The 13,790-nt window shown below is 38.2% G+C and overlaps 1 protein-coding gene across 4 annotated transcripts in view; it reads right to left on the minus strand.

The window, feature by feature from the left end:
• The window catches only part of VCL (vinculin), a 65,528-nt gene that overhangs the window by 38,572 nt on the left and 13,166 nt on the right, over positions 1-13,790 (minus strand). For all 4 annotated transcript variants that reach the window (XM_069796294.1, XM_069796293.1, XM_069796292.1 and 1 more), the window contains exon 2: positions 4,182-4,252. In XM_069796294.1, coding sequence (XP_069652395.1) covers positions 4,182-4,252 — 71 coding nt within the window. The remainder of the gene's footprint in view (positions 1-4,181; positions 4,253-13,790) is intronic.

Consider the following 13,790-nt stretch of genomic DNA (forward strand, 5'->3'; position numbering starts at 1 on the left):
TTTTCCTTCTTTACAAGAGAAGCATAATAAGAAATATGAACGCATTGCAAAACATCTGATATAAATTATATGCATTACTTATACTCCCTGGTGATTAAGACAATTAAGATAAAGAATACAGCATTTTTTAACTCTAGGTCAACAGTTCCAATGTGGTTTATGTTAGTAGCAAGCGAAAGGATGCATGATAGCTTCTCAGCAGCCAACATACTTTGCTGCACCATCACGCTCCTACTGAAAAATTTTACAGATTACCGTCATATACAGTCATTATGAACCCTCAATGCCAGTCTCAGGCAAGACAAAACCCAAGTCTTTCCAAAGACTAAACAGGTCTTCTCCCTCACCCTCCAAGACTGGTTCCCTCAAGACTGGTGGTCCTTTTGAAAAGAAAATATGGACAGGGAATGCAGTGCTAGTGCACACGCACTGCTCTTTACCCCATCATCCATGTGCAGTACAAGCTCTGCTGGAGCACTCCCTTAAAGAGAAATGCCAGTTCCTGAACTAATACTTCAGAAACAAAACCCCCTTCTCTCAGGAAAGAAAAAACCCAACCCTCATCTGTTTCACTTCCTGCATCCAAATCATGCCCTTTAATGCAGGAAAACATAAGACTCCCTTGGCAGCTCACCTGTGACTGTCACTTGTCCCTACAACAGGTATCAGTGACACCACATTCCATAGTGTTAACAAGGAACTGTTAAAGTGTACTAGTTCATTTTGATATAAACCACAAATTAACAAAAAACCCCCAACAAATGCAATAGATTACCATTCATAAAGGTCACTGAACATTCCTAACTCATGTTACTGCATCTAGGACAGTAAGTACTCTATGCAGTAGGCTTCATTACTGTGATAGATAGCTTTGTTTCCCATTTTTCATTATATCACAATTCAAGCAATCATTAATTGCTGCAGAAAAAGTTCTTGCACCCAGCATAAAGTAGTACTATTCAGCAGTGCTTGTATCAAATTTCTACAGTAATTTAACTGTTTAAGTCTCCACAATCTGCTAAGTGATGATCAAAAGGCTGGTTACAGTGCAGCAATTAAGGAAATCTCTTTTCCTTAATCCCTTACTTCTCTAGGTGAAGAAGCAGCTGGAAATTAACTAAAACTCTACACATCCTAGAAAATGAGCACAATCAAAATTACATGTTCATACACAACTGATCAAGAAGCAAGAAAAAAGTTTTGATCTCATTTCAGTACATAAACACTCCCCTCAAAAAAAAAAAGAAAATCAAGCTCCTCTACACCCAAACCAGAGCACACACCAGGAACACAGCATAACAAATACTGTAGTGGATTGTATCAAAGGTCCATTTAGCTCAGCATCCTGTCTCCAAAAGTAGCTGCAAGTAGATGACTAAGGAAGGTTAAGAACAGGACAAGCATTTATCATACTTCCTCTGGGTGCTCTCCCATCCTCCAACTATTTTCAGTTCTTGGGATTTCCTGCTGTTTGTCTATTTGATAACCCGCAGTGGATTCCTCCAATAACTTATCTATTAACCTCCAAACCCATACAAAGAATTTTAACAGTACATGATTTGCTGTACAAAGAAGCTCTCTCTATTGTTGGTTTATAACTACTAGCTGTCGTGGTTTAACCCCAGCCAGCAACTAAGCACTACGCAGCCGCTCACTCACTCCCCCCCATCCAGTGGGATGGGGGAGAAAATCAGGAAAAGAAGTAAAACTCCTGGGTTGAGATAAGAATGATTTAATAGAACAGAAAAGAAGAAACTAATAATGATAACGATAACACTAATAAAATGACAACAGTAGTAATAAAAGGATTGAAATGTACATATGATGCGCAGGGCAATTGCTCACCACCCGCCGACCAACACCCAGCCAGTCCCCGAGCGGCGAATCCCTGCCCCCCCCACTTCCCAGTTCCTAAACTAGATGGGACGTCACATGGTATGGAATACACTGTTGGCCAGTTTGGGTCAGGTGCCCTGGCTGTGTCCTGTGCCAACTTCTTGTGCCCCTCCAGCTTTCTCGCTGGCTGGGCATGAGAAGCTGAAAAATCCTTGACTCTAGTCTAAACACTACTGAGCAACAACTGAAAACATCAGTGTTATCAACATTCTTCACATACTGAACTCAAAACATAGCACTGTACCAGCTACTAGGAAGACAGTTAACTACATCCCAGCTGAAACCAGGACACTAGCTTAAAGCAATGCCCCCATCAAGTTCTTGCACAGGAAGAGATGTTCAAGTTTCCATCTTCTCCATGCAACTCATACTTCCTTAGACCTTTGTCAGGGCCTCAATCCTCTCTGTCACCTTTTCCAGGCTGAAGAGTTCCAGCCTACTTATTTTTGCCTTATACAGAAGCAATTCATACCTTCTATGAGCTTCTTCCAGTTCTACTACAGCCTTTCTAAAATTTAGGGACCACAAATGCATGCAGTATTCAAGATGTGGGAGAAAAATATACAGTGACATTTTGATCTCTCGTTCTTTGCTTATAAACCTAACATTTGGTTTACTTTTTGACCACTACTAAGCATACAATGGATGCTATCACCAATGTATCACAGCTCCCAGACCTTGCTCACTATTGGTAATGGTCAGTTCAGAGTCAGTCATCCTATCTGCTGCTCTCCAATGTGTACATCATTTCAGATCTTTCAAAATAATTTCATCCAGACTTAGTATCAAGTCACTCAGTTTAATAAGGTCCTGCAGTGGAGTCATCCACTAATCTCACTACCCTGGGTAATACTTTGGGTCACCAGCAAGTACTTTTGCCTCACAGATCATCCTGATTTCCAGGGCATTTGTGAATATGGCGAAAAGCACAATCCCAGCAGAGATCTCTACAGCCCTACTGGTTACATCCTACCACTGTCAGGGTTAACCATATAATTTTTCCTTTCACCTTCAATTTTCTCTTTTCCATACAAGAACTTTTCTTAGTACTCTGTGACTACTTCATTTTCTTAAAAGCCTTCAGACTTTGCCAAAAAGTTTAAAAATCAGTGTATAGTGCATCACCTAGATTACCCCTTATCCCTGTTCGTGGTATTTCTAAGAACACCAACAGATTTATAAGGCAGAATTTCCCTCCACAGATACACTGTTAATTTGCCCAAAGCAAATGATATATATTTGGGATCTGTTAATTCTCTTCTCTAGGACAGAATTTCTAGTCATTTGCTCCAAAGGTATGTCAGACCTATAGACCTCCTGTTCCCCAGATTCCCCTAGAAAGCTTCTCAGGCAGTAGCATCACCTTCATTGACATACCAGGAACTCTCAAGAGACTGTAATTCACTAATAATTCAGCTATTTCATTTTTGAACTCTTACACTAATACCACCTGGTTCTAGGCATTTTTATTAGTAGTATTCATTTTGTCAACCTACAATACAACAAACTAAATCCTTTTTTCACTACCCTAATATAAATTTTCTCTTTAGACATCATGTCTGTTCTCATTTTTAGTATTTTCTTGCCTCAATACTTTGTTTTGACTATCTACCTGTTTTGTGTTCGGGAATAGAGTAAAATATTCAGTCATTCTGTACAGATTGGACAACACTAATAAAGAGGTCACTACATTCAGTAGGTTGTAAGACAAAGCCACTTCAGCGAAAGTCTATCAGTTGGTAGTAAGAAGCTTGGCAATTCTACAACAAGAAGTGATGTATGATTTTTAAGACTTAAGGCAGCAGAAGGAGGAAGTCATTTGTCCTTGACACCAAGCCATGGAATTAAGTGTCAGTCACTGCTCTTTAAATGTCTTAGATTTCCAGGCAGTTACATCACGCATCAGCTGCCTGTACTGACAAATTCATACTTTTCCACCAACCAAATTAATAGAAAAGATTGAGAACACCACGTTATGTCTGACACTATCAGGCAAAAGTACAACAGCACATAGATAAGTACCATTGTTACCCTGATTTTGTTTTGGTTGTTATTTTTAAAGGAAAAAATACCCTAGATCTGTACCTGTATATACAGCGTGTAACAGGAAAAGTCACTGCTGGCAGAAAGGTCATTCCTAACAAAGGTCAGCCTTGAGACCCCAAAGAGCTATGCAAACATAAGAGTATTTTCTAATCTGTACAGTAGAAATGAGTAACAGTGATCTATCATTGGAACAGGTTTCCGGTACCTACAATAGAAGATTTACAATAAAATGAGTTTACTTGATAAATGCTGGTGGCATATCCCTTTTCAATATCTGGTCTTCTGTTGTCTGCACAGTCTCTTTTCCAACCTGCAGGAGAAAGAAGTCATATTTAAGATTCAGAATTTCACTGTAAAGCCTAGGTGAAAACAAATAGCAAAATAGCAACAACAAAAAAAATAATTTGTACTAATGATAATGCCTTTCACTAGGTTTGCTGTGTATATTTTTGAGACCACTATATACTGTGGTTAGTCTAATGCTTTAGAAATCATGTTGTTTCATGCCAACATCTCTACTAAATTAACGGGGACACACACTCTTCCCTCTCTCCATAGAAACAATATTGTTTGCTACACTTGGTCGTAAAAACTTAATCACCGTGAACTCTGTAGGCTTCCCCACCTCCTAATCCCCACAAGTCAGAAATCAAGTTCAAACTTAAAAAAAAGTTACCCCCATTTTGCTATTCAACCTAGTCTATTAGAAAAATGTAGTTAATTACTGAGAATACACCCCACATGCACATTCACACCATCCTTCAGGCAAAAATAATTATGCAGAAGCTAATAAAGAAAGAGATAGAGTAAGATCTGGAGTTTTCTATATACTAGCTCTTGTGTTATACAATAGAAGTCTTCATAATTGGTAGCTGGCTCTCTGAACTGTGAGATCACGAACTTGACAAAATATTTCCAGCTCCTTTGTTCACTGTATTTTCCAGCTGAATAAGCTATTCAGAAAGGCATCACAAAGCAGAAGGTCTTTAACCCAGACACTGGTTTGTGTTAAGAGTTGCCAGGCCTGCTCAAGCTGGACAAGATAGCCCTGAAAATCCCTGATCAGCTGGTGTTTAAAGATTTGCTGGTTTTTGACAGAAGTTGTAGTGTGCCACTATGCACAGCACTTGCTAGTTCTAATGCTATGTAGCCTTCCAGAAGCACCATTTCCTTGCAAATTTATGCTGCTTGCTGAAAACTGTGGCTCCCTAGTCTGGTCCTTTTCAAAGGGGCTTTACAAAAGTACATTGACCCTAGTATTTTATTTGGATCAAACACAGAGTCAGCCTAGCCTATCTTTTTTTTTTTTTTTTAATATATTAGTACTAGACTCACAAGCAGCCACATAGATATTTGCAAGTCATGAAGGGAAGAGCAGAGAGGAAGTTAAAGGTCATCAATTTTATGATAGGTTTCTGTCGTTTATGTTCATTGTAGGCTCAATAACAGCCATGCTCCCTCCTAAAGCACAGCACTGCAGCATTGCTTTGACTCCTAAATTTTATGGCAATGCCTCAGGAGCACAATTATAAATTTATCTCACGCCCTGTTTCTTGGGATAGGGTAACATGACCCACCAGAGGATATATGGCCAGCTAGGATCTTTGGTCTTCAAAAGAAAAGTAACATATGGGATATGAGTCAATTCCCATTTTCATTTTTTGTGGGGAGTTTTAACCTCAAAACTGTCCTAAACTCCAAAGACGTTGCTCTTCCAAGTCCATCACAAAGCAGAAATACTCATTCCTCCAATATCCTCAGCACTATATAGCACACAGACAGGACACGAAATTTTAGCCAGTTCCTGTGAGGCCTCAATTAAAAAGGTCCCCTACCTTTCCAGAAGAAAGGATTTCTTACCATATTTTAAGCGCCAATACAGCACACACTCACTGGATCTGTTTAAATATAAAACCTTGTGCCTCAAAGGAAAGCATTTCATATTTACATACTATTAACCTTTCCAGAAGTTGCTCTTTGCATTTGTAGCCAAAGTACAGAGATGGCGTGTAAAGAACAAACGTACTCTGCATACCACTTAACAGACAAAGTCTCAAAACATGAAGCCACATTCATGACTAAAAATGCACAACCCTGGAAGAGTTTTGTGGGTTTTCCTTTTTAGCTTTGTGGTTCGGGGGATTTTTTTTTTTTTTTCTTACTTTTTGTTTTAATACGATCCTTTTTTTTCAGACTGAATTTTTACATGGCCTAAGCAATTTCTGGACACACTGCAGTGTAACACAAGGTAGAGATTCACTCAGGTCTACCTTCCCCATACTCCAACACCAAGGGAATAAAGACTTATTTTTTTTTCCTTTAAGATATAATATCTACACATTCCCTGTTTCAGGCAGAAGATTTGTCAAGCTTCATGCTAATACAGAACAATTATCTGGCAAACCTGTATTTTATTTCTATCCAACAGTATACACGTGGAAAAAACAGGATTCCTACTTGAGTTTCAGATACTCTTACCTCCCAAGAAAATCTTTCCCTAACTAATTGGGAAGCAACAGTCTCCATGGAATAGAAGCTTCTGCTGTTAATACTGAAGTGGCCATTACTCACAGTCCCAAAGACACTAGTTAACCCTGTAACGGGACCATAACTTCTTGAACACTGTACCTGCCCAGAGGAGCACAGAGTAAGGGAAGCTCTCAAGCAAAACTTACCAAGACAGCATCATAGTTAGAACTTTTCCCCATCCATATTCATTTCCATACTCTTTGGGAGATTAGAGGCAAATCAGCTGAACACAGATAAAGAATGAGCTACTTCCCTGCTTGCTCCCTGCTACTCAACAACAGGGAACAAGAGGCAGACAAATCTAGAAATTTAAAAGAAATGGACACACGCAAGTCAGAGGGCATATATGGCTGCTGAAAAGCCTTCTAGGAATGCAGCTAGAAGAACCAGGAAGCGATTGAGATTTCCTGCTGGTTTTGGCTTTTAACTTTGCTTGTACGTCTTATGCACTCTTATCCACCACTGATTAGTAGAGGATCGGTATGTTTTAAACTTCCTGATGGGGAGTATTTTCTCCATGGAAAAGCAAGAGGAAAACTTTCTGATCAGGCTGAGGTTTTTCTTTATAACCAGTTTTGCAACTTTTTGTCATGTCTGCTTCTACTGCAGGAAAGACAAGACATAGGTACCCACAAGGTCCCTTTCCCATCTTCTTAGCCTGCTGGATATAGCAAAGAACAGCTGTTCAGTGAGAAAAGGAAATAGTTTCAGCTTCTGTAATTCTCTAAGACTTTGTTTAAAAAAAGACACCTTGAACACCCAGTAATATCTAGTTCTCTTAACTTCTAGAAGTTTGAAAGTACAAACTGCAAGTATCATATAGAATAAAACATAAATATTTAAGATGAGAGTCCAAAGCTTATTGTTTGGGGTTGGTTTTAATTGTTTGGTTTTTAACAAATATTCATCTGAATACCTATATTGACAATACCAAATTGACAATTTGCCAAATGCTGGAAGTTAAATCTTCCTTGCAGCTTATAGGATTTCCCCAGTTAAAAAGGAAGGCGACCTTACAAGAATTAGTTCTTGCGATGTTCCAGAAGCTAATTTAAAACATCTGCCATTTTAGCAAGGAGCCCAAAACTAAAAATATTCCCACATCATCATCCAGTGAACACATACAGCCCTGGCTACAACACTAGTAGAGCCCCAGGTCAGAAAGAAACTCCCAAGAAATTAGCTACAGTACGAGTTTTGCTTGACAAATCAAAGTACCACACAAAGTGATCTAGTCTGTATGTTGTAAAAGCAACTTTAGCGTTAAAAATCCAATTGCTGGTTTACACATTCTTCTGTGTTTTGCAGTCTTCCAGGAAGAATAGTGACATGACAATAGGAGCGTTAAGTCTCACATCAAAAATTTGTTATACATCAGTGCAGTTCCATGAAGCTCTCAGCAACTTCTTTCTCAATTTCTTTAGATGTCTGTCCTGAAAAAATAAACTTAAGTATTTGCTATAAGTCTACAATAACAGTAGTTTCTACATTGCATATCCATGTCTAGAATCCATCTCAAAACAGAGTTGCCAGTCCTTTCCCCCCACCCCACATTTTAAGAAAGCAAAACTGGCCTAGATTTCAAGACTACGAACAATCCATCAAGCAGAGCTAGAAGCAAGCCAAAGTTACACCAAATTTATGCCTACTCCTTGCTGGCATAGGTGATGTACATTTCAGTCCAGACTGAAAAATACAATATTGGCATAGAGAATTAAATCTTCATGAAAGCATTTTGAATTCACATTACATACTGATGGGTCTTACTCACGCATGACAATATAATAAAAATGATGACTGAACTTAATGGTATCAAGTTGTATATCCTATACCTTTCATAGAGTTCATCCCTCCCCCACAAGGCATGTCCATTGCAGGTGCAGAAAGCAGGTCCTTTATCTCAAACTGAGTTCAGAGACAGTTTGTCTCAGTGGGTTCCAAAGTGGCAAGGGCTCAATAACTACTTCACAATTGTTCAGTCTTCCTTTTGTGAAATCAGTCATTGGAGCCAAATTACACGTTAAGCTTTTGGGAAGGACCTCTCTGGCAGCAAAAGAGAAACAAAACAAGACTTAGTTGTTTACCTTCATTGTTGTCAGTCACAGTATTTTGATTGTAACCCATGTTCTGTCTTTAAATTTACAGTATCAAGTAGATCAGTTGTTGGTATTTCAAGCTATTTCTCTCAGTTCTTTTAAAAACAAAGCTGTTGGAGTGAATGTTGTTTTATCATGCCATGTGGTAAATGTTACCAAAACAGAATTGCATACATCCTGGCTTAGCAGCAAAGCATAAAACTTTGCCAGATGCAAGTCAAACAGCTTTGGGGTACATCATGAAACCTCCTGGTCCCACCTAAAGTTGACAAGTCACTCAAAAATCATCATCAGATGACATAAACCGCTTCTAGTAAAAAGAAAACTTTCCACAAACTGTGAGCAGAAGTGGCAAGCAATGTTGAAATGTTTTTAGAAAAAAAAAAAAATCTAAGAGAACATGTTTACAGGTCACTCCTCACAATGTAATTCTTCTCATTCAACAAGACTGAAAAAAGTCAGTTATAACAAGATACAATTTCCTCCTCCTCCCCCCCCCCCTTTGTTTTTCCTTCAAAGGTTCTATTGGAAACATTTAACAAAGCAAATCTCCAATTTCTTCATCATTCCACTCTCAACTTGCTTTGATTTAAAAGTGTGATTGATATGTCACTTGCAATTAAGCGAGTTTAACACTGGTGTAAGAAGCTTTAATTTTTCTACTTCTCTGTAGGGGAATAGGCCAGTGCAATTAGAGACTGAAAAATAAGTCCAAAGAAATATGAAGCTGAATTCTCTTCCTGCTTCTATTTTACACCAAAAGAACAATGCATATGTACTACCAGTGACATCAGTCAACAAGACTACTTTTCCTTCCAGGCAGGCATCAACCTAAAGAGACTGCTGAATCAGAGCCTATTCACTTTGCCTTTCAGTTAATATGGAAGCTGTATACTGGCTCCTGTTTTTCTCATGATTACCCTGGAGACTGCATTCCAGGCATAGCAAGGTACAATTTGAAAGCCATCTGGCAATAAGTCAAATTAGAACACTCCAGCCATCTGGTCCCCAATAGCAGCAAACTGACCTACCTGTCTACACTGGCGATTAAGACAAATTCAATTGGCCTGAGGCTAAGGAAATCCTGCTGTCCAAGTAAAATACATAACTACAAAACGAGAACCATATGGAAGCCAGAAAGTGACATCATTTGGGTATCCAAAGACTTGTAGTCATGCTGCTAATGCCTACTAACTCTGTTACCAGTACAGAGCTGAGGCTTGGATGGTTTAGCTAATTACAGGATGCACAACTTAAAGGAAACAAAAGCACATACTGATTATGTGAGACTTTTTACAGAACTATTATAATTCGGAAATCAGTTCTTTTATCAAGAGAAGAGTTTCTTCTTCTAAACCAGTACTTCCAAGTTACAACTACTTTAAGACATTATAACTCCACTGCAGTGAAATAAGTCAGCTCTGACCTCTGAGCATATACAAAACTCACTTGGAAAAATAAGATACAGCAATTGTCCTCTACAAATGAGATTCACAGCTGCAATTAGCTACTTTTACATTACAAGGAAGTCTAAGGACAGTCCCTCATATCAAACAGCATGAAGACTCCAAAAGCTCTTCCAGTTCATCTCCATTTACCCAGATCTGCAAATCACCACTAAGTTTCAGAGCACCTCTTAACATAAATCCTGCTGCAGACATATACACAGATGAGTACTGCACTAAAAGGTAACACATGTAATATCACAGAGCTAAACTCTCTCATTATTTAGATGCTTGTCTGAAAGCAAGCAAACACTGTGATGCTACTGGTAGGTTTGCATCATCTTTGACAATCTGCTAATATCTGCATGTTGGAGAAAATCTTTGTTGATGAGGATTTCCCTCTCCCACCCCAGTAACTGAGATAAATCCTGTCTCCCCAGCCTTCCAAGTGTTAAGTAGAAGTATCTGGAAAGCTTACTTAAGATTAAGGCTGTTGGTAACAAAGTAAAAAAAAGTCTCACCATAGGAAGTTCATAGATCATATCAAGTGGAAGAAAGATCTCTTTCCAGATACAGCAGCAGCCTGTGAGAATCTGTGTTTCTAATATAGATAAATATTGTACTGCACAGACAGTCTCTAAACCAACCCAAGGTATAGCTTCACATAAGTAGTAATGAACTTTCTCCCCAGGCTATTTTTATCCTTCATCAGAATGACAAACTAAATTGGGGGTGGTCTCTAATAATAATATTAAATTAGTATTTCACTTATCCGTGTGTTGGCACAGAAAATATTCAAAGAGCTGGAGAAAGAAAAGACAAATTCATATGTATTCTCTGTCACTACCTGAGTAAGTGTCAGATGCAGAACAGTAGAAAATTTTCTTCCTCTCAAGTTTCTAAGATGTCTGACTAAATCAGGTGCCAGGCAGCTGTCCACTATAAATGCCTTAATTTCACTTTGATATTTAGTTAACTACAAAATCTGTTGCTACTTTTTATAACCCATTTTACCTGTGCAAAACACTGCTAATTTGACAGGTATTGTTAACTAAATGAGGCATATTTAATATAATACCACAACTGAAAAATGTAGGTTGGCTACCAGGCACTGAATTTTAGGATCTTCTGTTTTTTATATGCAAACTTGTACTGACTTCTGAATGCCAGACTGTTCAACAATGACTTTCCCCCTTCCACAGAAAGAAAGGGCAGCACTGCTTCCCTTATGAGCTCCCTCCCAGAGCACCAGTTGTTCTAGAGTAACAGATTTTTTTTTCAAAGTTCAAGACACCAACTGTTTCCTGCAGGAAGACAAAATGATAAGCATGAGAAAAAGCAGTTTTGAACATCTCTGATAGAGCAAGGAGAAATACCAATCATCACTGATTTTAAGACACAACAAATCAGAATAAAGACTCACAGCACCTGATGGGCAATGTATTTATCAGTAGATAAACAGAAGAAAACTCACCACCCCACCATTTACATAACACTGCTTTTTAGCATGTTCTAAATGTAACTATTTTGCCAAAGCCACTGACATGAGACCACTCTTCATTCTAAGCAATTCTGAAATTCTTATGATAATTCCCCCCACCTCTTCCCATGACACAGTTCCAAGTTACTGAATTTGTTCCCATCTGCCTGTCAGTGCTGGCTTATTTATCTGCAGCCCTGTCAAGCAAGGATCTATTTCCATTACCTTGATGGGTTACAAAAACTAAATTGGTTTAGCGCTAAACAATGTACTGCGGCAGAGAAGGAATACATAAGAGATGCTGCTTTAATCTATTTACTTAAGTCAACCTGCAATTGCAGGAACTAGACAGAGTTCTGTCCCTCACTGACTTTGTTTAATCCTAGTATTTCCCTCAAGGGAAACATACTTTATCAATAAAGGTAATTTTAGATGAGTAGTGTTTTTCACCAAGTTTTCAATATTATATTAAAAATACCTTCATTTGCTCACTAATACATGGTTGAAGCAACAGCAACTCACAGCTGGCATAAGCCCTGCCACAGTAAATGTTTCTTCACCAGCAAGGTATGTACTAACATGGTATTTTACAGTTGTTATCCACCTTCCGTAGCATATTGGTCAATTTGTCTTTCATAAGAGTCTCATTTTACTTGACTAACAGTTAATTCAAGTGTACAATAAGTTAATGGTGTAAATCATTGCTCACATGTTAAATGTGATGTTTTAATTAGCTACAACAATATCTAGTTACATTAAACAGAATAAGGACTAGGAATGGTAGGCTGTTTTCCAAGGGACAGTGCTCATTTACAGCACCATTAAAAACCTAAGTGTGTCAGAAACTTAATATTATGTGATTGTTTTCCAGCTTGATTTTGCTTTCAGTACTCATGACCACTTATACCAGCTCTGCAAGGAATTCAGCATGTAGAAGATAACCCACTTATGTGCCGAGTCATCACAAAGAATTTGAAAACTATTACAAAGTAGCCACTCAGCAGAAATAACTGATAGATGATATTTAAAAATCAGACAAATAAGTGACTGATCTGGCATTAGTTCTGAGTTAGATGAAGACTTAGCTGTTAAAATCAGTTTTTAATAAAACTTAAGCTTACTATGTGGTCAAGCAGCAAACTACTGCTCACATCCAAAAAAGCTTTAAAAACAACTACTTTCAAGAGCATTTGCTATTTAATTCTTGACTCACACTGAAAAAGAAAATTATTCTTTGAAGAGATTAAGTGTTTTTTTGTGGTAAAGGCTAATAAACTATAGCACAGCAGCAGATATTAACAATGTAGTCAGAATCTTCTCCTATGGGATGACATAACCAGTAAGAGTGGTGTAATCCAGTTCCTAGGTGTCAGTGATTCCTTTGAAAATTCTTATGATTTAATTCATTCTACAGACCTAACTTCCCACTCAGAATAATTATTATCTTCCATGCCATCTAGCATAGAATCTACTCTCAGCCACTTTCACAGCCTAGATTCAGCCATAAACCTACTTCCACCCAAAACGGTGCTGAAACCGGCCTACTTCTAAAACAGTGCTTTGGACTAACATCAACATACATTACATTATACTTCTCTAGGTTCACCCAATTCAAGCATCATGAAAGCATTACTCTTACTCTTGCAGTCGCTACTGGAAAGCTTAGTTCACATAATACCGAAATTGGTGGGACTTTTCTTTGTACCAATGGATTTGTTTGGCCCTATTACTCCAGGCAGTAGTAACTGGACATGCTTGATGGGATGGACAGACTTTCTCAGTGTAGCTCTGTAACATGAAGCTACTATCCTCAGTTGAAACAAAGGGGGAAAAATTAGGTAGTGTAGGCCAGCAATTTGAAGGTTACAGTCCAGTAACTACAAATATCTAGGCTAAAACTGCTTATTTTGTTAAGTTCCCATGACTGGCAAACCTGGCTTCACCTCTTGCAGACAAAAGGAATAATCCTAGTCACCATTAGTTTGAAATTGTAGAGAAGTAAAGCCTCTATAAACTTGTCTTAAAAATTCATCTTTAAATTTGACACTGAATCATAAAGGGAGATCAGAAAGTTCAACTTCTTTAAAACAACAGAAGTTTTTTCACTGTAATTTGTTAGCATTTTAGAGCTCCATTGTTCTAGGCACTGTATAAACACATAATATCATCCAGTTCACATATAACAGCAGACCATTGCTGTGTCACATTAGAAGAATGTTGACAAATCAACTCCGCATTAGGAAAAGGATATTAAAGTGCCACCAATAATTGATAGTATATAATTGTTACCACTTTGAG

Source organism: Haliaeetus albicilla, chromosome 11 (genome assembly GCF_947461875.1).
Source record: "Haliaeetus albicilla chromosome 11, bHalAlb1.1, whole genome shotgun sequence".
NCBI lineage: Eukaryota > Metazoa > Chordata > Aves > Accipitriformes > Accipitridae > Haliaeetus > Haliaeetus albicilla.